The sequence below is a fragment of the Anser anser genome, assembly GCF_964211835.1.
Source record: "Anser anser genome assembly, chromosome: 3".
NCBI lineage: Eukaryota > Metazoa > Chordata > Aves > Anseriformes > Anatidae > Anser > Anser anser.
Genome location: NC_139722.1, coordinates 75,314,358 through 75,337,257, shown reverse-complemented (window position 1 = coordinate 75,337,257; position 22,900 = coordinate 75,314,358). Strand labels below are relative to the sequence as shown.

The window sequence follows — 22,900 nt, the reverse complement described above, 5'->3', positions numbered from 1 at the left end:
CTTATTTCTGGTTTATATAGGTGTAAAATGGAAATCAGGCCCACAGATTTGATGTAGCATGCATATAATGTGGAGATTTCTGTTTTGCGTGTTGCATGTTTATTAAGAAATTCAAGATGTGCATGGCATGTCTTTGTTTTCTTTATTATTATTATTATTTAAATTTTCTAGTTCTTTTAGTTATGAACACATCAGTCTACGATAAGATGTTTAAAACGTAAACTTTTTGAGCTCAAAGATGTAGTTTAGTATTCACTTTCTAAAATGTCAGCACTGGAAAGTGAGTGTTCTTATGAGCAATATATTGGAGGCATAACGTTGATGTACTTCACTAATTACATGCTCAACTTGTTTTGCTTACAAGACTTTAAAATAATTAAAAAATACAATAATTTTTCTCAAGTCTTGTGAACTGAGTGGAAAGTGAAGGATCAATTTGACTTTTCTTACTCAGCAATATTAGAGATGGAATTATGGACATAACTGAGCCTGCACAGACTTTAAGTTGTTTTGTTATTCGAGTTAATAAAGATGCATCTTATATTATATTGCTGCTTCATGGAACAAATGTAGATTAGACGTTTTTGACAGAAATGGAATTCTTTATTTGCTATTTTGCTTCATCCGCTTTAAGAGATTAAGTGATATATAACAGAAGTTGGATATGTTGCGATCCATTCAGGATGGCTGACAAATCAACCATAGGTCTAATTGCTTCTGTAAACCAGGAAACCAAGTCAAACATAGGGAAAATTCTAGGAAGGCTATATGAATATAAAGATTAGATTGAATTTCACTCCAGAAATTGTTACATAAGTGTTGGGGGGGGGGGGGGGGGGGGGGGAGGTAAATTCTATACACAGGGCACAATGTTGTTCCTAATTACTACTCGAGTTCATAATCTTAATATGTGGAATGAATTAATCACTCTTTTTATAATGTTTCTTCTGTATGTAATTGTTAAATAATAACTGCAGAAGAGTTTGCAGCTATTTTGTTGTATGTCACACTGATCTTTCTTCATTGAATGAAGCCAAGTATAGCTAGTGTTTTCAGCTAAGATTTACCTTGCTATCACTTCAGTATGAATCTTTAGCACAGTCATACAACTTGAGCAAAGTAATACATTTGGTGATCAGTTGTATAGGATCATATAAGTTTGTGTCTTCTGCAATTTTTTTGTGGGATATGAGACACTAGGTAGTTATTAAACATCCTGTGGTGTTTTCTGAAGTGACTTGCTATAAGCCCTCCATTTCTATAGCTGCCCTGTAAGTATGATATGAACATCTTTGTTAAGAATTTCTTTAACTTTCTGATCATGCTCATAACAATGAGGATAAAAGCAGTAATTTTTATGGCAAGCTTTGTCTAGCAGTGTATCACATATATGTTTGCACACAGTGAACACACACACAAAAAAAACAAAACAAAACAAAACAAAAAAAACAAAACTTGTATTTCTAGTACTTGTTTTCCAGCTAAACACAAGAAAATACTTTTTTACTGTGAAGGGTAGTCAACCACTGGCATTGGTGGCCTGGAGTGGTTGTGGTGTCTCATCATATTCAAAACCTGAATGGACAGTCCTGGACAACTCACTGTAGCTTACCTTTCTGGGGTGGGTGAGTGAGGTGGATTGGGTGATCCCAAGAGCTTCCTTCCAATCCAAACAACTCTTTGATTCTGTTATACCCTTTTCTTTCAAGGTAGAATGATGAACATAATTCTGAGATTTTTTTTTTTCAGTTTGGGCATAATCAGCCAGAGGCTGAATAGTTTCCTCAAAGCTCACTTTTAGAGTTTTCCGGACAGTTGATATTATGTTAAACAAAGCCCATATCATATGATGCTAAATGGTTTAGTGTTGAGGGTCTTAGCACTGAGAGTATGGTAGCTGCAGACAGTCCCGAACAATCGATAACAGTACTTAAAAATATATATATAAATAAATAAATTAAATGTTATTTACTGGAAGCACACAAAAAACAAATTTGCTTACAGTTGCTAAACAGCAACTCACTGACTTTCTTTGCAAGTTTTGACAGTAGAATGTCTAACAGAGACTAGATTTAATAAGTCTGTCATCTAACTACTTGATGAGACAAATATTGTTCACAAGATGATAGTACAGACAGACAGTACTTCAGAAGTGGGTTCCTGATTACATCACTCATTGGTTGACTGCAGCAGGACCATAATCAGTACCTGATATCAGGCCACATATGCAAGGGGAAAAAAAATCCATAAGCTCACACAAGCTCTCATCTTTTCTATGCTCCAGGTAGTTGCAAGGCAGTAAAATAGAAAGGTGGTCATTAATGGCTCTACTTAGACCAGAATCATTTTTTTGTATTGCAAACTTCTCTTTGAGTATAGGGGCCAAAATCCTCCCTTGGAAGGGACTTGGGCACTGGTGCTTGGAATTTGTCTTGATAAAATCATATGAGAAAAGAGTAATAACTTGTCTTCTAGAGATGCCTTCACTAACTGTGGCAGAAACAGACCATTGATTTAAGGAATGTACCAAGCTTTCAGCTAAACATCTGTAAGCTAAATCTTATAGTAAAGTATACAAATAGACAAATATGATATTAGCAGCTATCCTGCCTAAACTTTCTCCCTTACTCAGGTTAGTGATTTGAAGATTACATTGCCTCCTTGCATTGACTTTGGAAGCCCAGAAAATAGCAGCAGCTAAAAGCAACCATTGCTACAGCTGTTGTTGCCTTTATAACCTCAAGATTAAGCATCTATGATGTTTTAACAATGCAGCTGAAGCATAAGTCTATTTGAAAATTTCAACTTTTTACAGAAGTTAGCCAGTTACTTACGGATTTGTAAGAAGTAATCATGTTCAGGCCCAGTATACTGTTCAGAAATGTGTATTGGCTGCTCTGTGAAGGAGACAGTTTTCTCTTGCACGTTACATCGATCTGGTTTTTGGATATGCTGCTTTTTCCCAGTATTCCTCTTATGCATGTAGAATAATTAGTGTACTTAAGAAGGCTGTTTGACGGGCAGCTTTGTAAAAAATATGCTCCTCATCTTTGGTCAAAAAGACTAGATTGTTGACAAAGAGGCTGCATTATAAATTCATCTGCTTTACTCAGCTTTGTCTTGGTTGGGTGAGTTATGTTCTTCATTGTGGTATAGCACTTTAAACAGATAACGTTTTCAAAGGTGAGACTAACTATGAATATAACTGGTCAATCTGATGTATTTTATGCCATTTCTGTTGTTATTTGTTTCTTTCTTTCTGCCAATTGCCTTTTATTATGGATAGGCCCTTGCAAACAAGGACAATATGTGTACATTGACTCAAAAATTTGATTTTCAGGATCTATTATTTACATTATCGTTTAGGTGAATATATAAAATGAGACTCCTTAGGCAGTTTTCTGAGATTGCCTTAGACTGGTACGTTGCATTACTTTTAATTCTGGAGTTTTAGATCCATATGCATTAGAACATGGAATAATGTTAATCTCTCTCTTTGCTTTTCTCCAGGGTGATGAAATGAAGAAAACGGGTATTCAGCCTATTCCTATGATGGACAGAGACAAGAAAGATGAAGTCCCTCAGGGTCAAGTATGAACTCTCTCTGTAAAATCATACATGTTTTATAGCATTAATAAAACATGTATGAAAAAAACATTTCATATATTACCATATATTGCATTTGATGTTAGGGTATGTGAGCTGCTGAATTCTATGCTTTGTATGCAAAATGGTTTTTTTATTATTTTTTATTGTTTTATTTAACAGTGGAAAACTCATTTACAAAGACATTACTGAAATGATAGTAAACTTTTTGCTGCTGTCCTGAATTACATACCTATACATGTTATACATGTTACTGTATAACATAGCTCCACTTCCTATAACATGATAAGGCTTCAGGAGTGATTTAGATATGATACAATATTTCTGCCATGAAAATCGTCATGAAATTTCAATGAGAAAAACGAAGTCTGTCTTCTGATTATACCTTAATACTCTTTTTTATTCTTGTAATACCCAATGCAGTGATTTCCAGCTTGTTATCACTCTTTGGGGCAGGTGAGCGTTGGTATTGGCCAATAGCACATATGTTAAAGACTATCTGCAAGATAAATGAGCAACAAATCATAGAATTCTACCTGGAATTGTTTTAGTTGGAAGGGACATAAAAAAATCATCTAGTTCCAACCCCCCTGCCATAGGCTGGGATGCCACCCACTAGATTAGGTTGCTCAGGGCCTCATCTAACCTGGCCTTGAACACCTCCAGGGATGGGGAATCCACAACCTCTCTGGGCAACCTGCTCCAGTGCCTTACCTCCCTCTAAGTGAAGAATTTTCTCACGACATCTAATCTAAATCTTCCTTCTTTTAGTTTAAAACCATTCCCCCTTGTCCTGTCAATATCTGTCCCCTGTCAATATCTGATTGAGCAAAGAGTCGTTCTCCATCTTTTTTATAAGCCCCCTTTAAGTTCTGAAAGGTCACAGTGAGGTCACCCTGGAGCCTTCTCTTCTGTAGGCTGAACAGCTCCAGCTCTCTCAGCCTTTCTTTGTAGGAGAGGTGCTCCAGCCCTTTAATCATCTTTGTAGCCCTCCTGTGGACCTGCTGTAACAGCTTCACATCCTTGTGGTGGGGGCTCCAGACCTGGATGGAGTACTCCAAGTGGAGTCTCACAAGGGCAGAGACGAGGGGGACAATCACCTCCCTTGACCTGCTGGCCACACTTCTTTTGATGCAGCCCAGGAGGCAGTTGGCTCATGTTGAGCTTTTCGTCCACCGGAATGCCCATGTCCTTCTCTGCAGGGCTGTTCTCAGTGAGTTCTCCCAGTCTGAACTTCTCTCTTGGATTTCCCCAGCCCAGGTGCATCACTTTGCACTTTGACTTGTTGAACATCACTAGGTTAATGCGATCCCACTTCTCTGGCTTGTCCAGGTCCCTTTGGATGGCATACCTTCCTTCTATTGTGTCTACTACACCACTCAGCTTGGTGTCAGCTGCAAACTTTCTGAGTGTGCACTCGATGCCACTGTCTATCAGTCCCACAAAAGACTAAATGGGATTTCTGGAAAGGATGTGAAGTTTCTTTCTCAAGTATTTTTAATATCTGTCAAAGTGGTTGTTGAAAAAATCTACAAGGGCATCAATTACTTGGTGATATGTGGTAAGATAACACAGGAGATTAGTTGCCAATGACCAAACTCAGACACTGGTGATCACCAGCAATTGCCTGTGCTACCCTTTTCAAGATCTGGGACCTTCGTGAGACACTGTGTAAAGGATCAGTATCATATAATGTATATGTCTTAGGAAAATTTTAAGGAATACTTAAAGCGATGTTAGTAAAGTCATGTAGGACAACTCAAGGAAAAAGCAGTTTGTCCCTGTAGCAGGATAGAGATCTTCACAGACTGTTTTTTTTGTTTGTTTGTTTGTTTGTTTGTTTTTTGGTACTGGTAACTCTTGCTAAAGCTACAGTAACATCAAATTCTGAGAAGTCAATGACACCTTTTCAATTCAGCAATTGCTAGAAGTTTAAACTTAGCTAAAAGTTTTTGCTGTTCTACAAATTTGACTATTGCTTTCACTTGCTCCTGGCTAAAATACTCAGGTTCAGATTTTCAAATATTTGTGATTTTAGGCCAATACTTCTTCATTATTATTTTGGATAACTACATACATTGCTTTTTGACATTCCTTTAAAAATGAACAAAAGGAATATGTGAGGAGTTTCTTGAGGATAAGCAATAAGTAGTGTATTTTTAAGAGCATCAATTGTCTGTTTCTCAAAGTGTTTGTGTATTGATTTTCCTGAGCACAAATACGTAGCAAAATGTGCAGCATTTATTGCTTTTTTCTGCTTTTCCTAGGGAAAATAGGTGTTTTGTAAACATAAATTCAAGAAGAAAAAAGGTCTTTGAGTCAGCTGTTTTGGGCAAACAAGAAAGCTAGCTCTTCTTTGTTTGTGTGAACAAAGAAAAGCAAATGGTCTGTTGTCTATTTATATACATATATACATACATATACATATAGGATTTTATTTACTTTTAGTGGCCTCTGAGACTTTAATTGTCAATGGCTATCACAAAACATTTCATGAACTGTGAAGGGAACGATAATTTTAAAATAAACTAGAAACAACAAACTATCAAAAATGCTGTAGATTAATTACTTGTTAAGCAAGACTAAGGAAATTTTTATATTCTGAAAAATAACCCTGTATGTTATCTCATATTTTAGCATAAAATCTATTACTCTTATTATAGTGAGGAATTGGCATTAATTTATTAAATTCATGTGTCAAGTGTAAGCCTAGTAGGAGAAGAAATATTTTTCTGTACTTGGTTTATTTTTCCACACACTGTATTAGTTATCTCTGAACATCTTGAAAAGTACATGGTATTACAGTACATATAGTACTTACTCTTCTGGGTATTTATGAAAGAATTGTTAATGGGGTGAAAGTACAGGTCTAAGAAGTAAGCTATTTTTTTCTCTTTTAAAGAGAAGTACAATCTTCATAGGTTCTTTTACATTGTGCTCTGTTCTGTGCTTCTTAATAGTATAACAGTAAAATATTAAGCAAAATAAAGAGGTTAAAAGTCAACTTCAGAGTGTGGTTGCAGCTGCTATATCTCACAACAGCGCTACAGCAAAACATGAGATTTAGGACATACATAGTTCTGTGCAAGTAACTATTCTTATATTTCTGCAGAGACAGAAGAATTTAATGGAGCATTATCATCCATTTCCTTGGGCTCTAACAGAAAGTATTAATGAGTTTAGGATCCCATATTTTTATGTGGATTTTAATTAAAGCATTAACACCTTATTTAAATGACAATGATGTTCAGGAAATGAGGATTTGTATAAACATGCAATCTCAGAAAAAAATAATTATGCCTCAAATGCTCATCTTTGATGAGAATAGTTTTGTGGTTGGCTCTTTCACTGGTTGAAAGATACTCATCTAGGTGGTTGGATCAGTTGCCCTTTGCAGTACAACTCATGAAGGATCCCTGAGTTTGGTGTCTTCCTACTGTGGAGCCTGCACTGAGGATTTGTTCCTTACTCAGAAAGGATTCCCTCACCCTCTTTTCTGCCCCTTCCTTGAGAATTTAATCAGTGTTTCGGGTTACACCAAGATTGCACGCTTGAAGGATGTTTTCTGCTTTGGCTTCCATTAGACCTGTAAATGTCTCTCATCTTCACAGCCTAAGAATTTTGGAACCTGTGAGGAAAATAGAAATGACAAAAGAATGCAGTGACCTGAAAACTCTTTAGATAAGCAAGTCAAGGCAACCTGAGAAGTGAAGGAATGAGAAATGGTTCACAAGATCCAACCATTCACAACTTAACTCAGAAATATAGTTTTTAGGTTGAAAATGAGAAGTTTTATGCAAAAAAATAAAATGTTAGGAGTGATTTCTTATTTGAAATACTTCAATCTGAACAGTAAAGATCCAGCTTTCAAAGCTATAAATATTTTTAATATGCACAATGCATATTAAAACAGTATTAACATATTAACATATTAACAGTATTAACATATTAACAGTAGCAGTTTGTTTCAGAAACAAAAGATATTTTCTAGTTCTTCCTTCTTATGCATCTTAGGATATACATATGCTGCCTCTCCTGTAGTGACTTCAATGGATTACTTATTCCTGAGTGAACTTCAGGCTTTCTCTCTGGCCATAGCAACATAAAACTCAGTCTAGAATTATGTATTCAGGCAATCTAATCCTTTTACCAGAGGATTTGTGTGAGTATGCTCGGGTCCGAAATCTAGACTCTTGCAAAGAGACATTTTTAATTAGCTTGTCTTTATTCAGAAACTAAATCCATTCAGTCTGTTAGTTTTTTTTTTCTCCTTGACTGATGTACATTTTAACTTAAGAGTTTTCAGTGTCTTAAAGGACATATTTTGTTTTAAATACCAGAGTTCCAAAAACAAGGTTTGTTGGATTATGTTATAAATTGATTTAGTTTGGTTGAAATCTTTCACATTTTGCGATGAAAACTCACTTCTCATCGAGCAGGAAGGTCTACAGTGTGACTGTATTTAATGTCCCATTTATAATTTTGGATAGATATGCAGCAAATCGGATATTTTCCAGTAAAATAAATACCCCCTTAACAAAAACAAACAAACAAAACACTCAATACATAGGATAAAAACATGAAAAGAATGCAGTATGCAAAATAGAAATTTATTTATTTATTTATTTTAAATGATGAACAGACACGACTGCTGTGTGCTGTGTGCTTTGCCTTATGGTCTTCTGCATTTTGTTTCTATTGGTTATACCATAATTACTGTAACAGAGACTGCTGGGTTCTCAGGTCTTCTTAGGTCATCTTAGGTCTTCTTTCTAGGTCTTCTTAGGTCAGAGAAATGTCTTTTTTTTTTTTTTTTTTTTTTTTAAGTACAAAATGGACTTATTTGCATAGCAATATGGGAGGAATCTCTCTATTGGTGGAAGTGAGGACAAGAGTTGCTCTTTGATTTCTGAATAAGGGCCAATGTTTAGACTGTTAACAAGAGATTTTTTATCAAATGCTTTGGTTTCAGTACATGTGGTATTTCACTAAGACACGTCTAAAAACTCTCCCAAAGGGATCATAGTGGACTACAGTGACTATCATGAGAGTCTGGGGTAAACGAATGATGTTATAGTGAATCTGAATTTAAACTTCCATCCTTGGTTATATATAAGTAGCATTTTCTAAAAATTCCCATGTGTCATGGTAAATCACCTGTAACATGGTAGCTGTCATAAGGTTCTCAGCCTATGTGAATCTGATATCATTGAAAATGTGCTTGTTCTCTGAACAGATTTATATGATAATGGTAAAAATATATCTCTCCGCTACATACATGAAAAGTAAACAGAAACTTTATGAAGGTTTGAAGCCTTGTAGCATTTCAAGTAAATTGAGCTATGGAATACATACATCAGAAAAATTCAGAGCTCAACCATATTTTGGAAATGCTGCACAAATTTCCTGCTTTCAAAAAAATTCTTTTTTTTTCCATCACAAGAATAATGTTTGTAGAAATGACTCTGCCATCTACACCTATTTTCTGCCACTACTACCAAAAATCCAGAGATACTGAGCAAATCAATTAAATCAATAGAATATTAAAAGGTCTTGTAGATAGCAGGTCTGCTATCTGAAGCAGCCACCATAATCATTAGAGAGAGGCAAGCAAGCGACTTGCAGCTGTCAAGCACTTCACTGTTAATGTTCATGCTAAGTCTTTAGATATTAAGATGAGATGCAGAAGTATGAAGTCCTAAGATAAGCAGTAATTAAATAGGTAGTCAACAGCTTTACTCTAGTTGGCTGTTAATTTTCAGTATTTTAATTTGGCAACAATTAACTATTCTTTTTTTCATTGCTGTTTTTCATAGATTGGGTTCTACAATGCTGTAGCCATCCCATGTTACACGACACTTGCACAAATCTTTCCTCCAACTGGGCCACTACTCCGAGCATGCAGGTAAGTAAACGTGCAAGTTTTTGCATAGCAGATAGCTTGGTTAAAGAAAAAACAAATATGCTTGACTAGTTTGTCTGGAAAAACAAACCTTTAATTTGAGGATTTGCATGCAGATAATGGGGGATATATATCTCATATTAATCCATGCAGAAACCCAGAGGCAATAACTACTGCCTGGGACTATCCAATGCAGATCTACAGACATGGTTCATTAAAGTGTGTTTGATGCCAAAAGTACTCAGAGAGAAACAGTTTCAGTGATTATGTATCTCTATCTATGTTGCTTCAGTGCAATTTCACTGTGTCCTTTTTATTTCAACATAGTTCTCACAACTAAGATTGGCAGAAAACAAGAATTCTGTTTCATTTAAAAAAAAAAAAGTTTTTTTTTTCATGTGGCTTTATTCACGTCAGAACATTTCTGAAAAAAAGAAGAGAAAAAAAGCACACCAACTTAGACTGGTCGGTAATTTTCAGCATAAGGGGGATACCACTGGGATATGGGAAAGGCAAATGCAACTTTATTTCTAAGCAGTAAGGATGTAGCTTGGGATCTTCTGGAGGAGAGGAAAGTGTCCTTCACCAATTGACTGCTTCTATCCTGGAATGATGGTGGATCTTTTTGTAGGTAGTTCAGTCCAATAATTATATCCTGGACTTCAGCAATCGTCACTGACAAAACGTATGTTGAAATCAATATGCTTCAAAGAAATGTTCCAGTTTCAGGTTAATCAGTATTCTCTAAGGAAAGCAGTTGGTTGGTAAATTGTCAGCATTCTTTAATCACATCCAAGAAGTTAAGTTTCTCAATGTTCTTAAAAGCATCTCTCTCATAAACTTTTTTTTTCTGTTGTGGTCCTAGCTTGCATTGACCTTTTTCTTTGTCACTTGCCTGACCTTGTGTGCTATGTGAAGTAACAGAAGAATGCCCACTGTATACAAAACATGGTGAAATTTTGGATTTATTAGTTTCTGGACAATACTGGAATGCAAACCACTACCTCATGCACACGTGAACTTGCAGTTTGTCTTCTCTCCAACCTAATCTGTTCTCATTTCCCTCCTGCCTGCTTCTAAACAAAGAAAACTTTCCATCCCTCTCAAAATCTTTTTCAAATCCTAAGAAATCCAATCTGTCCTCATCTTCTGCATATCAAGTTGTGGCTGTCCCTAACCTTTTTTGGTCTTCCCAGGCTACTGCTGTTTACACCAGGTGGTCTTACGGCCTACCATGTTTTTATTATTACACTGATTTTTGTTTTTCAGTTTTGTTGTTTGTTTTGTTGTATTTCATTCAAATTTGGAGACCTTCAGTCTTGTTTCCAGATGCGAGATATTAAAGTCACAGTTAAAACGTTTGGGAAACTTTAAACAGCTTTCATCAGTTTTGTTCATTTGGTCCTCTGGGTGTCAGTTGAAATTCAACCCATGTCGTGTGTTTGCAGAGTTAGTGTTTCACTAAGATTTCAAGTAGACAAGAGGCTTTTAGAGTGGGCCTCATTAAAGTCAACCATCACAAAATTTAACATAGTGGTTAGCAAAATAATTTAATTTCCAGCCAGATACTATTTAATTTAGCTATGAGAAGATTATGTAGCTCTGTACAGAGGGGCAAATGACTATGTTATGAAAAACAGTGAGTATCTACGAGTTGTTAATTGTCAGTTGTCTCTAAGTTCCCCCTACTGGTCATGGCTTTGCAACCCCTAGATGGATAGGGAGGAAATACTACATCGGATTAGAGACTACACCTCTGTAGTTATTACATTAGTGTCTCTACAGCTGGAATTTTGTTTAGTATATGTGCTTTTAGAAGAGTAAATAAAGATACAACCAAATAAAAGAAGATTAAGAAAGGACCCGAAGAATGAGGTCTTGGTAGCAAGAGACTAAAAAAATCGAGAGAATGACAAAGGCTGTCTCCATGGGAAGTTTTCTGATTAGACAAAGCTTATTAATTTAGCAGATAATGTGTTTGGACTATGTGTTTGGAAGCTGAAGCCCAAATGTTCAAACTGGTAGTATGGTGAATGCCTTTTTTTTTTTTAACATTTGGAATAACATCACTTGAAGATCATAAACCAAATTATGGTATACTTTTTAAATATGCTAGGTAAGAGGGATACAAGAGTGATGTACAGTTACTATGATGAAAATGCTGAGGCCTGTCTTTTCCAGTCAGGGTAGTCGATACTTATAGTAGTGTCTTTTGTCCTTAAAAGTTATGAAAGTAACAATGTGCAGAAAATAATAGGCAGTAATTTGTTGTCCTAAATTGAGTATTGTTGAAGCATTCATAAGTGCATATTTTAGTATTTCCTTCAATTGTAATACAGCATTAAACTCTCTAGTTTCAAAATGCTGCAAAGTGTGTTTCTGTCAAAGTCCAAATTTTGTTTTGGAATTCAGAGTTACAATGCAGGGTAGGAATGCATACTCCCTGAGCCATGTTGACCTAATATATACTTGTTGATAGTTTGATTATAGATAATTGAATCATGTGTACGCTGACAAATGAAGAAGAGTTGCTTTCAATGTGAAATCAGAGAACATGAAGTAAACTATAGAACTACTTGTAATCCTTTCAATCTTTACAGGGTCGTGACTCATCCAACTACTTAACTGAGAGGTAGTCTCAGATCTTGGAAGTTTTCTAACTGCTGGATTTGTAATCTTTGTTTGAAGGCATGTTGCTTCAGCTCTATGGACAGTTGAGAACTAAATGGTCACTTATTTGGTCCATATAACTGGAACACAGATTCTGTGTTGCATAACCGTGTTTTCAATCAGAAACAGTTTCATATGTTTACATGGACTAAACAGCATCAAGTATAATGCAAAGCATTAGAAATGCAGTGATGCTTACCATGAGTGTTTTCACTTGCTTGTTTCTACTCAGGCTAATGAATATTATCAAACTGCTTAACATGTATGTGATTTTTATTTATTTATTTATTTATTTATTTATTTAAATTACATACTTGTCAACATTTGGGTATAATTTTACTCCTAAAGTCTGTATCTATATGTTTCTAACATTCCACCTTCTACTGGAAGGTGCCCCTGCCCATGGCAGTGGGGGTTGGAAATAAATGATATTTAAGGTCCCTCCCAACTCACAATATTATATAATTATACAAAAATGTCTTGCAGAGCCTTTATTATTAATGAAGAAAAGCCAGTGATGAATGTAAAAAAAGTTCTCTTACTAGCACAGTCAAATGAGAGGTCTTAAAAATGGGTTTGTAGCTACTGTAGAAACATTTCTGTAAGCCTGCCAGTATCTTTGCTAAGTAGTAAGCATTGCTATTCATCTTAATGAGAACTGAGGCTGAGAAGCTAGGCTGAGTGGTTAGGATGGCACAGCATCACCTCAAGGATCAAGGTTCTTGGAAGACCCATATCTTTGATTTCTAGCCACATAGACTTAGTTTCAAAAGTGGATTGTAATATTTGATGGTCCATCTTTCAGTACTCAACTGAAGGGATGTGAAGTTGAATTTTAGTGTATCAAGCATGCACATATGCTTATTTTCTAGATGGAAAGTCTATCATACTTCTGAAAGTTAAGCACGAACATGTTTTCAATAGTAAGTTTCTCTGCAAAAGGTATGATGTCTGTAGCAATATCAACCAGTCTCCTGGTATATATTATGTGAATGTTTTCTGTTCTAGAAATTGCAGTTATTGCTTTGAACTCATATATGATACAGATATTTCTGAAACCTACAGCGACATCATCTCTGGACTGGGCAGAGCTCTGTACAGACCCAGCTTTCCACCCTGATCTTGTGAATTCCTTAATTTAGATTGCAGTGATGCAAAACTGGTGCATGGATGGAGTTTAAGATTTCCATAAGACTAAAGAGCTTTCTGAAAATTTATACCCTGGCTTAATGTCTTCTGATTAACAGTTTGGTAGCTTTAGAACTTAATTGCTCTGACTTGAAATTACCCTGTGCAGACCCTCCTGAAGTGATCTGTTTGTGGGGATTGAGGAGAAAACGTTGAGAGTTCAGATTTGGAGATGCAGACTAGAAATTCAAGAACACAGATCTGACTTCAACTCCTTAATTACTAAAATGTGTGTTCCTGCCAGGTTTAGATTACTCCAGAGTGTTTCAAATAGCTGATTTTGCACTACAGGTTTTTTTGAGTAGCAAATGTTATTCAGTGTCATGAGAGGAACACAGCCTCATTCCTGTTTGGTATTGCCTCAGCTGCTGACTGGACCGCTTTTGATATCACTCCTTCACTAGCAATGCTCGTTCTTGGAACGCAGTGTTTAAACTGCTGTGTCCTTGAGTCATTTGGAATGCAGACACCAGCTGCAAATAATAGCAACAGAAGCAGCCAATGCAGCATTTCACCATCAAGGTTTTTATTCTGAGAGCCTCCTAGCATTTATTCCAGACATTTAGGAGACAGGGCTTCAATGGGAGTACAAAGGCAAATGAATCGTATTATCCACACCTTTAAATAAGTAAATAAATAAATTTAAATAATAATAATAATAAAAGAATAAGTCACCAATTTCCCAGAGGTAAGGTAGTATCTAAGAATCTAGAAGGTTATCTTGTCTGATAATTTATTCCACATTTTTAAATACTCTGTTGTCTATAATATATTTATTTTCTTATTGAAAATATTTCTTAGTATGTTGTGTATTCTTTGTGGATCAAAACTACCAGCCACCTGTGTTATAGTTTCCAGAATAATTCATATAAGTGTTTTGTAGCCTTTGTACTCACTAGGCCTACCAAAGTGACAAATCTGTAACAGTATATTTATTTTGAGGATGAGGCAGTCATTTTTTTTTCCTTTAACTCTGACCAAATATTTTAAAACATTTTTCCATGTGCCTTCTTCAGGTGTCTGAATTGTTGCTGAAGTACATACAATTTACAATTTTTTTGGCTGCAATTCTCTTCATTACTTTCCCAGTTTTGGGAAAGGGAGCTAGGAATACTGATGGTTGAGTTTTTGTAATCCTTGGTACTTGATTGTATTAGCTGACATTCAGTGCCTTTTTAATGCTGGCTACCTGTCTTCTATTTGGCCTGGAGCACTAGAAGACCAGGTTTCCATCTCCCTGCAGAAATGGTGTAGCTGTTCCCCTAGAGGGCACCAGCTTTCTTTGGTAGACTTCATCAGATCCTTCCTTTTCCAACCCCAGACAGTGCAACATTACCTGTTCACTGTGATTCTAGCTCATTATTTGCTGTGTTTTATCAACTGTTTCAGCAAAACTGTGACGTAAAAGCAGAAGAGTTCTGCCACATATAATCAGACATAATAACATGACACACAACATGTAGGACCTTCATAGGTTTACCATTCTGTTTGTTTACTAAAGATGTTTAAGGGCCATCTGAGCTTGCTCTTTGTCTCTGCATTTGAAAACTGAATGTTAGATTTGGACCAGAGGTTGCAAAGTATGGTCCACTATTGGATATCATCAACATTGACTTATAAGTCACTGGAATGATATTAGTTTACACCAACTTCGATTATGGGTCCATACTCCCTTTGGATTATTAGAACATTACCAGCTTAATTTCTCAATATTTTATGGCTCACAAACTAAAATTTGGTCTTGGGGGTTGGCCAGGCTGTGAGACACTAAAAAATAAAAATAAAAAAATCTGTCTTAAGAAACAGGTACTCTTGTTATGGAAGATTGATAGTATGATCACCACATTAGTAATTGAAAGTTGACACTATGATGTTGTCATGCAACATATTATATACTGTCAGGCAGCCCTTGTGAAGAAGTTTCAGAAGACCTAATTTGATTCTGTGGTTTCCGATGAGGGAAGTTTCCTGGCAAGGGTACTAATCTCTGTGATGCTTTTAAAAAGGGCCAGAGCACGCTGTTGTAAAATCCCTGAAGTCTGAAGTGAGGAAGGTTGTTTGTCTGCAGACTGCTGTTTCAGAGTCTCTGCAGACATGGTTCCAACTGGGTTTTCTCTGTATCTGTGAGGGCTCCAAATCTGTAATGGAAGCCCATGCTAGCCTCTAGCTCCAGGGCTCACTCTGGGGTAAGGGTGCCATAGGTTTATACATAGTCAACTAGCCACACAATTATAAAATGGGATAACTGAAGGCAAAGGGTGAAAGAATATAATGAAGATAAAAGCTTGATGACATACTGGCACTTATATACAGCATAAAGCCACACCTCGAGGTATAATACAGCAGACAATATTATTAGGAAGAAATCCCGGTAAGCTTATGAACAGTGCTTTACCTCTTTAACTCTTTTGCATCTCCAGGGACAATCTCAACCAATGGGAAAAAGTAACAAGAGGTGAGGAAGCCTCTATATGGATTCCCTCCCAGTCCATCACTCCTGGGACTTCAGATTCGCTTCCTGTGAAGATTGATGACTGAACAGCAGCAACAGATTGCTTTAACCCTAAAAGCATCCCTTCTTGCTTTGGGGGTTGTTTTTTGTTTTGTTTTTATTTGACAAAGGAAAAAGAAAAGCTACAAAATGCTAACTAAGAAGCAGATCTGCCAATGAAGGTAACACCCATGGAGTTGACTCAGCTAAACAACTCTGGCAGCCGATCTCCTGACCTACACCAGTGACACAACGTGAACAGAGGGAAAAATGACAACCCAGATTTTTTGGAATCAGCTATCAAAAGAAAACTTACGACTTGTGAATATAAAAGACTGGCCTTATCTCATGGGCTACATTGCTGAGGCCTTAATTTAAAACTGATGGGGGAAAAAAATCTTCGGGGGTACTTCTAAATTGTATCTTTCTAGTAAGGGTTTCAATGGTACTTTTATTATACTGTACTGTGCCTGGCTTTAACACCAGTGTCACTTGGGAGTTCTTGGCTATAAATAGAACAATATATCCATTGCTATTGTGAATGTTTATGTGTGATCTACTTGTAATCAGTTTGAACTCCAGCAGAATCCTTGGAGACTATAATTCATGCTTAGGTTACGGTGAATTCTCTTGCTGCAAACAAAAGAAAACCAACATTCAGGTTAAAGGTTTACAGTACTTAATTAAGCATCATGATGCAAACTGTCTGTCACTCACAAGGCAAATGTTGAAAGAACTAGTGATGATGCTTTGTTCTCCAGAATGATTTATCAACCTAGACAACTCCTCCCTTTAAACACTGGAAGTACTGGATGTTTATCTCCAATAAGGAGAGATGTAGGCATAGTTTCAGGTTGGAGTTTTTGTATCCATAGTGACAGAAGCATCAGATTAAAATTTAAACGTGACAGCAAAGATTTCCTTGCCTAGCTCACAAATAACTAAAGTCATCATGTTTACTTCTACCTGCTGAGTTGTATTCTAAAAGGTATTAGAGACATACCTGAAGTATGCTATCTGCTGGGAACAAAAGCCCTGTCAGAAAAGTCAGGTCTCATAAGAGAAATTGTGGTACCGTCACAATAAATCAAAAATGTTTTTGTATAGACTAGCTTCTGTGTTGCACAGTAACACTGCATGTCGTCTTCTACTCTTTATCCCCATCCCGAGATAAGTGAAATTAGGAAACTTCTCCCTTTTTGTTTGATTTTTTTTTTCCTTAGTTCAGCAAAATTTCCAGACTTTAGAACTGCCTTTCTCAAAGAAAGAACAGCTGACAGAAGAAAAGTACTCTAAAATATTGTGTTTACAGTTCTGTGCTTCAGTTAGGCTTCAGCCTTACAAACTTATGCACAGACTAAGACCTTACATTTAATGCCACTCTTTTGAATTTAGTGCAATTGTACAAAGTATCTTTCAAGAACTGTTAATTTGCCTTCATCTTTCTCTTAAAAATAATGAGAAAAAATTCTTCATATTGATCCACACAGTAAGTGAAAACACAGTCTTTGTATACCTTTCACATACAGCCTATACTGCATTATATATGCTTTTTCACAGATAATACATTGTTGTAGTGGTTCTGTGATAACATGGCCATTTGTGTAACTGCAACTAATAACAGTAGCAACTTAAAGACAGGATGCAGGTTCTCTTTTTCCTTCTCACACCTGTTGAGCTGTATTGCTCGAATAAGCATGTCATCTTCTGTGTTTTATTTAAACGACATTTAAATTACTCTTGAGTTTTGCCTTCTGTTATGGTCGAGCACATACCAGTATGTGTACATGTGTACAGTATGTGATGCGTAATCACATAATGTATAAATGCACCTAAGCCTTTGCTGTACATAGATATCCCAGAGGTCGAGAATTCAATATGAAATTATCTTATTTGTATGATACAGGTTACCTAGCAGCAGCCCCATAATTCTTTTCAGGTGCTTTGCTAATTCTAAGTGCAGAAATTCATTTCTAACCACAGTAAATTATTTAATCATTTTGGATTTAAAAAAAAAAAAAAAGAAACACCAAAGTAGAATGAATAGTATCTCATGCTGTCTTCTGCTTTATTACTTAGTAGTTCTGCTTTAATGAAATCATACAGATGCAGACTTTCATCTGCTGAGTACTTGATACACAATCAATCATTCCTAATTCACATGGAAATTTATCTAAATCTACAGTGACCACAAAAATACTCTCTGAAATTCAGATATGCTACCAACTGAACTGAATATTTTTCCTTCATGGGTTAAGTATATTTGCTGTTCTTCTTCTTAGAATGATGATCTTACAAGCTTTGCAAAAATATTCCTTATCACACTGTGTCCGTGTTAAGCAAAGTTTTAATTCATCTTCTAGTCATTGCTGGTAAAGACAACTTGGCTAGTTCTGTTACTTACTATTCAGAATATTTGCCATATCACATGGTATGTTATGTTTTGAAGTTTATAAGTACTGATATGGAACATAGTTCCCTAACAAATTCATCGAATTGGCCATAAGTTTTTCTATTAACGTCCCAAGTCAATCAGATGGTTTTGTTTGTTTGTTTTTTCTAATGCAGAACTATCTGAAACATTTAAAATATATGTTTATTATAGTATAATGTCCACTAGAACTAAAAACTTCAGTTACAGTGGTTGTGGATTGGTGTATGAAAGTAGGAAAAAATCATGACAAAAAGTTACTTTTTGTCTGTAGCTATAACAAAATTAGCAATAGTGGGCTACATTTTCTAAGCAAATTTAGTCTCAGCATTTAAAGAGTACAGATTCAGATGTAACTTTTTGTAGAAAAAACACTAAAATCAGTACTCCCAAAGTCAAACCCACCAAAAATTAAAACTTTGAAGTTGAATTTGAATTTCACAACTCAAGTACACGTTGAAATTTAATGGTTCAAAAGCGTGAACTTGAACTCAGAAATCTGCCCATTAAGTTAAACTGCCAAAAGCCATTTTTATCGTGCTAAAACCTGATGTTGTACAAGGTCAATAAGAACATATATAAAAAAAGTAATTAAAAAAATAACAACAACAACAACAACAAACACAGATTTTTTTCCTAGAAGTGTTAGACTTTGCATTCCCAGAACAGCATTAGTTTTGTTAGTGATTTCAATGGATTTTTGCTTCTAAGCCCAGGAGAAGTAAAAGGACTATCTGAAGCCATATCTGAGCATTTCTAATATATTGTGAAATGATGCCTGAAAGATATGCACTAAGAGAGAAAAATAGTTCACATAGCATGATATTCATCTGAGATGTTGCATATTTTATTACAGCAATGTCAGAAATTCCATTGTTATAATTAGTCTATGAATTTTGTAATGTAGTACAACATCTTGCTGTAATGGTTCAACTCATGGCAGTACTTTCTTTAATACGTGATCTATTTTTAGTAAGTTATTCCATTAGAAAAACACAATAGTGTTTTTAGTAGGAGTATATGCTAAAATATATTTACACTGGAGGAGACATGCAGTGTGAAATTCATCTTTTTGTGTAGCACAGACTTCTTTCGTGTGTTTAAACTTCAAATAGTGTGATCAGTTTGCTGTGACTGCATTTAGACCGTTTAGTGTTAAAATCGTAGGGATTGCAAATAGCACTATTCATGTTAAAAACAGAGTTTGTTAGATGCTCAAAACAATTATGACCCTCTTGAAATAATGCATTTGCCTCTAACACTGTGATACAGGAACAATTCTGTGAAGTGGTACAATTCATTTGTTCATTCTAAATACAGAAGAGACTTTCTGCACACTACTATGAGGAAGTTCATGTTCAAACTTTAGGTTATATATCCCAATCTAGCAAAGGCACATTACAACACTTATTTTCCTTTCTGACCAAAAACTGTGCTCGATTGTAATACGGGTGTATACTCTGCCAAAACAAAAACAACAACAAAAAAAAACAAAAGCAAAACATAACAACAACAAAAAACACAACCTAAAACTATGGACTGCTTTCTAGGGTAGGTCAAACTGATTTGTAGAGTAGATTCATATATATTCAAAATTCAGGTTGGGCTGTTATGTGAATAAGAAAGAACTTCAAGGTAACATTCAACTTTACTACATTTAGTGAGCTGAAAGATTTGTTTTATATATATATATATTTACACATACATATATATATATATGATACATATAAACTATCTTTGTAAAAATAAAACAAAAAATATGCAAGTGCAATAATTTAAAGAGGTCTTAACTTTGCATTTATAAATTATAAATACTGTACATGGTGTGTAATTTTTTTCATGTATTCATTTGCAGTCTTTGTATTTAAAAACAAACCTAAACCTTTACTATTACGTTTGTACAATAGAACAGTAAGCATTTATTATGATATAGTTAAGTTGTAAATAAATTCACAAACCAAACAGCCAGTACATATGCATATATGGGTGTCCTATTGTGAAACCTGTTTTTGCTTTTACTGCTGGCTTTAGCACAGCAAGACTACTTCTGTGGATATGTAATTATACATATAAATATATGTATGATACATAAAATATATTTAGAAATGTTCATAATTTTAATGGATATATCTATACATATTCTTTGGTGTGAATATTACTGAATACAGAGTTTTTTAATATTATTTTTCATGTTTATTTTTGCTATTATTGGGAGTGGAAGTGAGGGGTGTGAAGTGTGTGTGTGTGTGTGTGCGTGCACCTGCATGTGCGCACGTGTATGTGTTCATATACCACAAGTAAACCACAGGAGAAATGGAATCAAAACATAACGGAGTCCCATAATTTATGTTTGCCAACATAAACACATTCTTTTTTTTTTCTTTCTTTCCTTTTTTTTTTTTTTATGTAATCACCTGTTGTGAGTTTACATCGTCACAAACTGCAAAAGGATCCGTTTTCCCATTTGCTCTCCAGCTGCCAGAGAGCTTACCTTGCTGTTGATGTAATTTCACATAGATCCTTGCTTTGGCACTGCCAAATGGGCATGTAGCTAATGCAGAATAATTTATTACCCTTTGGGAATTATGCAGATACTCAGATGCTGAATTTAGAAAAATAATTCTGCACCCAAATTTTAATGCTTGCTACCCCAAAAGGATATAGGGCTTTGACAATGGTCAATACCCTGAAAATACAGGATAGGTTCAGAGAACAGTAAAATAAAGTTCCGAATTGTACATTGGCAGATATTTATAAAAAGCAAACCAAAACAAAAAATCTTGTGTGTTTATCTACTTAGCGTATTGATTTGCTTCAAAGATTCCTTGTATTGTTCATGCTCAGTAAACAGGATATTCACCATTTATAGCCCTCAAAATTGTCTTGTGTCATCATGAGTCTGCACGACCCTTCCATTCTCAGCGACAGACATTGTGCTTGGGAAAGAGGCTCCAGACAGACTTTGTGCTCCTGTTCTCAGCACAGCCTCCAAATATTCCTGGTCTTTCTCCCCATTGAAGGAACCGGGAGCATTGCTAGCACGACTTGGCCAGAAAGAGGTTTCCAGAGCAACTGTTTAGCTACTGCCTATGGTTGTCAAAAACATGTTTCACAAAGTATTCCTGGATTTGTGCTATTATGGCCCACACTTCCACAAAATTTTGCTGCAAGGAAACTGCTGGTAGGGCTAAGTCTTGTGATGAAACAAAGTACAGTGAGATTTAATGCATTTGTTAGGGATAATTCATTTAAGTTAAACTTTCCGAATGTTTTGGGGGGACTGGTAATACAAGAGGAATGTTACTGTGAATACTATTAATTTGGTCCTTTTTACCTGTTCCTGTGATATTTGCCAGGAACTGTGGGGTGAAGTCAATCCCTTTCTGGTCAAGTAATTTGATGGCAAATTGATGGCAGTCAATTTCATGCCTTTTCATACTTTTCTGCTTGTCGTGCAGTCAGCTCTTGTAGTAGAGCATGGTGCTTTGCCATTGATGGTCACTGCACAGTCTATATGCTTTTCCTAATATTTTTTGTCATTTGTTATTGAAAAACATCACCAGAAAATTATTAAAACAATACCTGAATATATCCCCTTGTAGATATTGGAAAACGTAAATGTAAAAGGACCTCCACTGAAGCTTATTAAAACCTGCGGAGGAACTGTTAGTTTCAATGAAGTAGGCTGAATCAATGAACATCCTAGTTTCAATGAACTAGGATGAATCAGGCTCTATTGTAAGTAGCTAAGTGCTCTCAGTAAGGTTCTGTGCTCATTTGAGTCAATTGTAATGGCTGATGGCTTCAATGAGTTTCACCTGATCAACAGGTGTTGCAGATTACTTCATTGTACATATTTTGCTGAAGACAATTACTGAGGATTATTTCTTCTTCCTCAGTCTGCAAGCGCTTCCTCAGGTTAGGGAGAATTTTTGTTTTGTTTTGTTTTGTTTTCAAAATGGTTCTGTTTATAGTGCTCTAGGAAGTGCTACCTGTGTTACAGGTGTTGCTTACAAAGATGAAGAGCTTTGACTCTAGGTCAAGAAAGAGCTACAGAGAAAGTTGTCAGAAGCTAGTTGGCATGTGCATAAGATCTGTTGTTCAAAAGAAAAGTCTTCTAAAGGAAAGAGCCTGAGAGTCAAGAATATGAATCAGATCAAATGATATATTTGAAGAGAAAAGAATGAGTTATACCAGGTAAAGATTTTTTATTTATTTTTTATTTTTTTTATATAATGTTACTAAAATGGCTGAACAAATTTCATCACATTGTCTGTTAACGTTCAGCTGGCCTTAATCACTTTTCACAGCAATGCAAACCCTGTGAATAAAGGTAAGAATACGATGTAGAGCTACTTCTATTCCTAGAGCTGTCTTTATGCTAGTTAGAGAAACAACATAAGTTCATAATAAATACTGCTTAAAAACATGGAAATGAGAGAAAAGAAAAAAAAAAAAGTCCTGTTACCAGTAAATCTTCTAGGTAATCTAGAATCATGCCTGTGGTAGAACTAAAGTTTCTAAGGAATAAATACCCTTTTTCTTGTTGGTTGTTGTTGGGATGTATTTAAAATAGCACAAAAAAAATCAGAATATATTCTTTTTGAAAGCT

The 22,900-nt window shown here is 35.6% G+C and overlaps 2 protein-coding genes across 8 annotated transcripts in view; both read left to right on the top strand.

Moving 5' to 3' along the window:
* Nucleotides 1-20,471, top strand: part of PDE10A (phosphodiesterase 10A) — a 191,394-nt gene extending 170,923 nt beyond the window's left edge. For all 7 annotated transcript variants that reach the window (XM_083830998.1, XM_083830994.1, XM_083830997.1 and 4 more), the window contains 3 exons: nucleotides 3,511-3,591; nucleotides 9,423-9,511; nucleotides 15,787-20,471. In XM_083830998.1, coding sequence (XP_083687124.1) covers nucleotides 3,511-3,591; nucleotides 9,423-9,511; nucleotides 15,787-15,904 — 288 coding nt within the window. In that variant the 3' untranslated portion in view covers nucleotides 15,905-20,471. The remainder of the gene's footprint in view (nucleotides 1-3,510; nucleotides 3,592-9,422; nucleotides 9,512-15,786) is intronic.
* Nucleotides 20,472-20,611: 140 nt separating this feature from the next.
* The window catches only part of LOC310897397 (uncharacterized protein C6orf118), a 35,448-nt gene continuing 33,159 nt past the window's right edge, over nucleotides 20,612-22,900 (top strand). Inside the window, 1 exon segment of the mRNA XM_083831015.1 lies at nucleotides 20,612-22,485. Within this exon segment, the coding sequence (XP_083687141.1) occupies nucleotides 22,472-22,485 (14 nt within the window). The 5' untranslated portion in view covers nucleotides 20,612-22,471.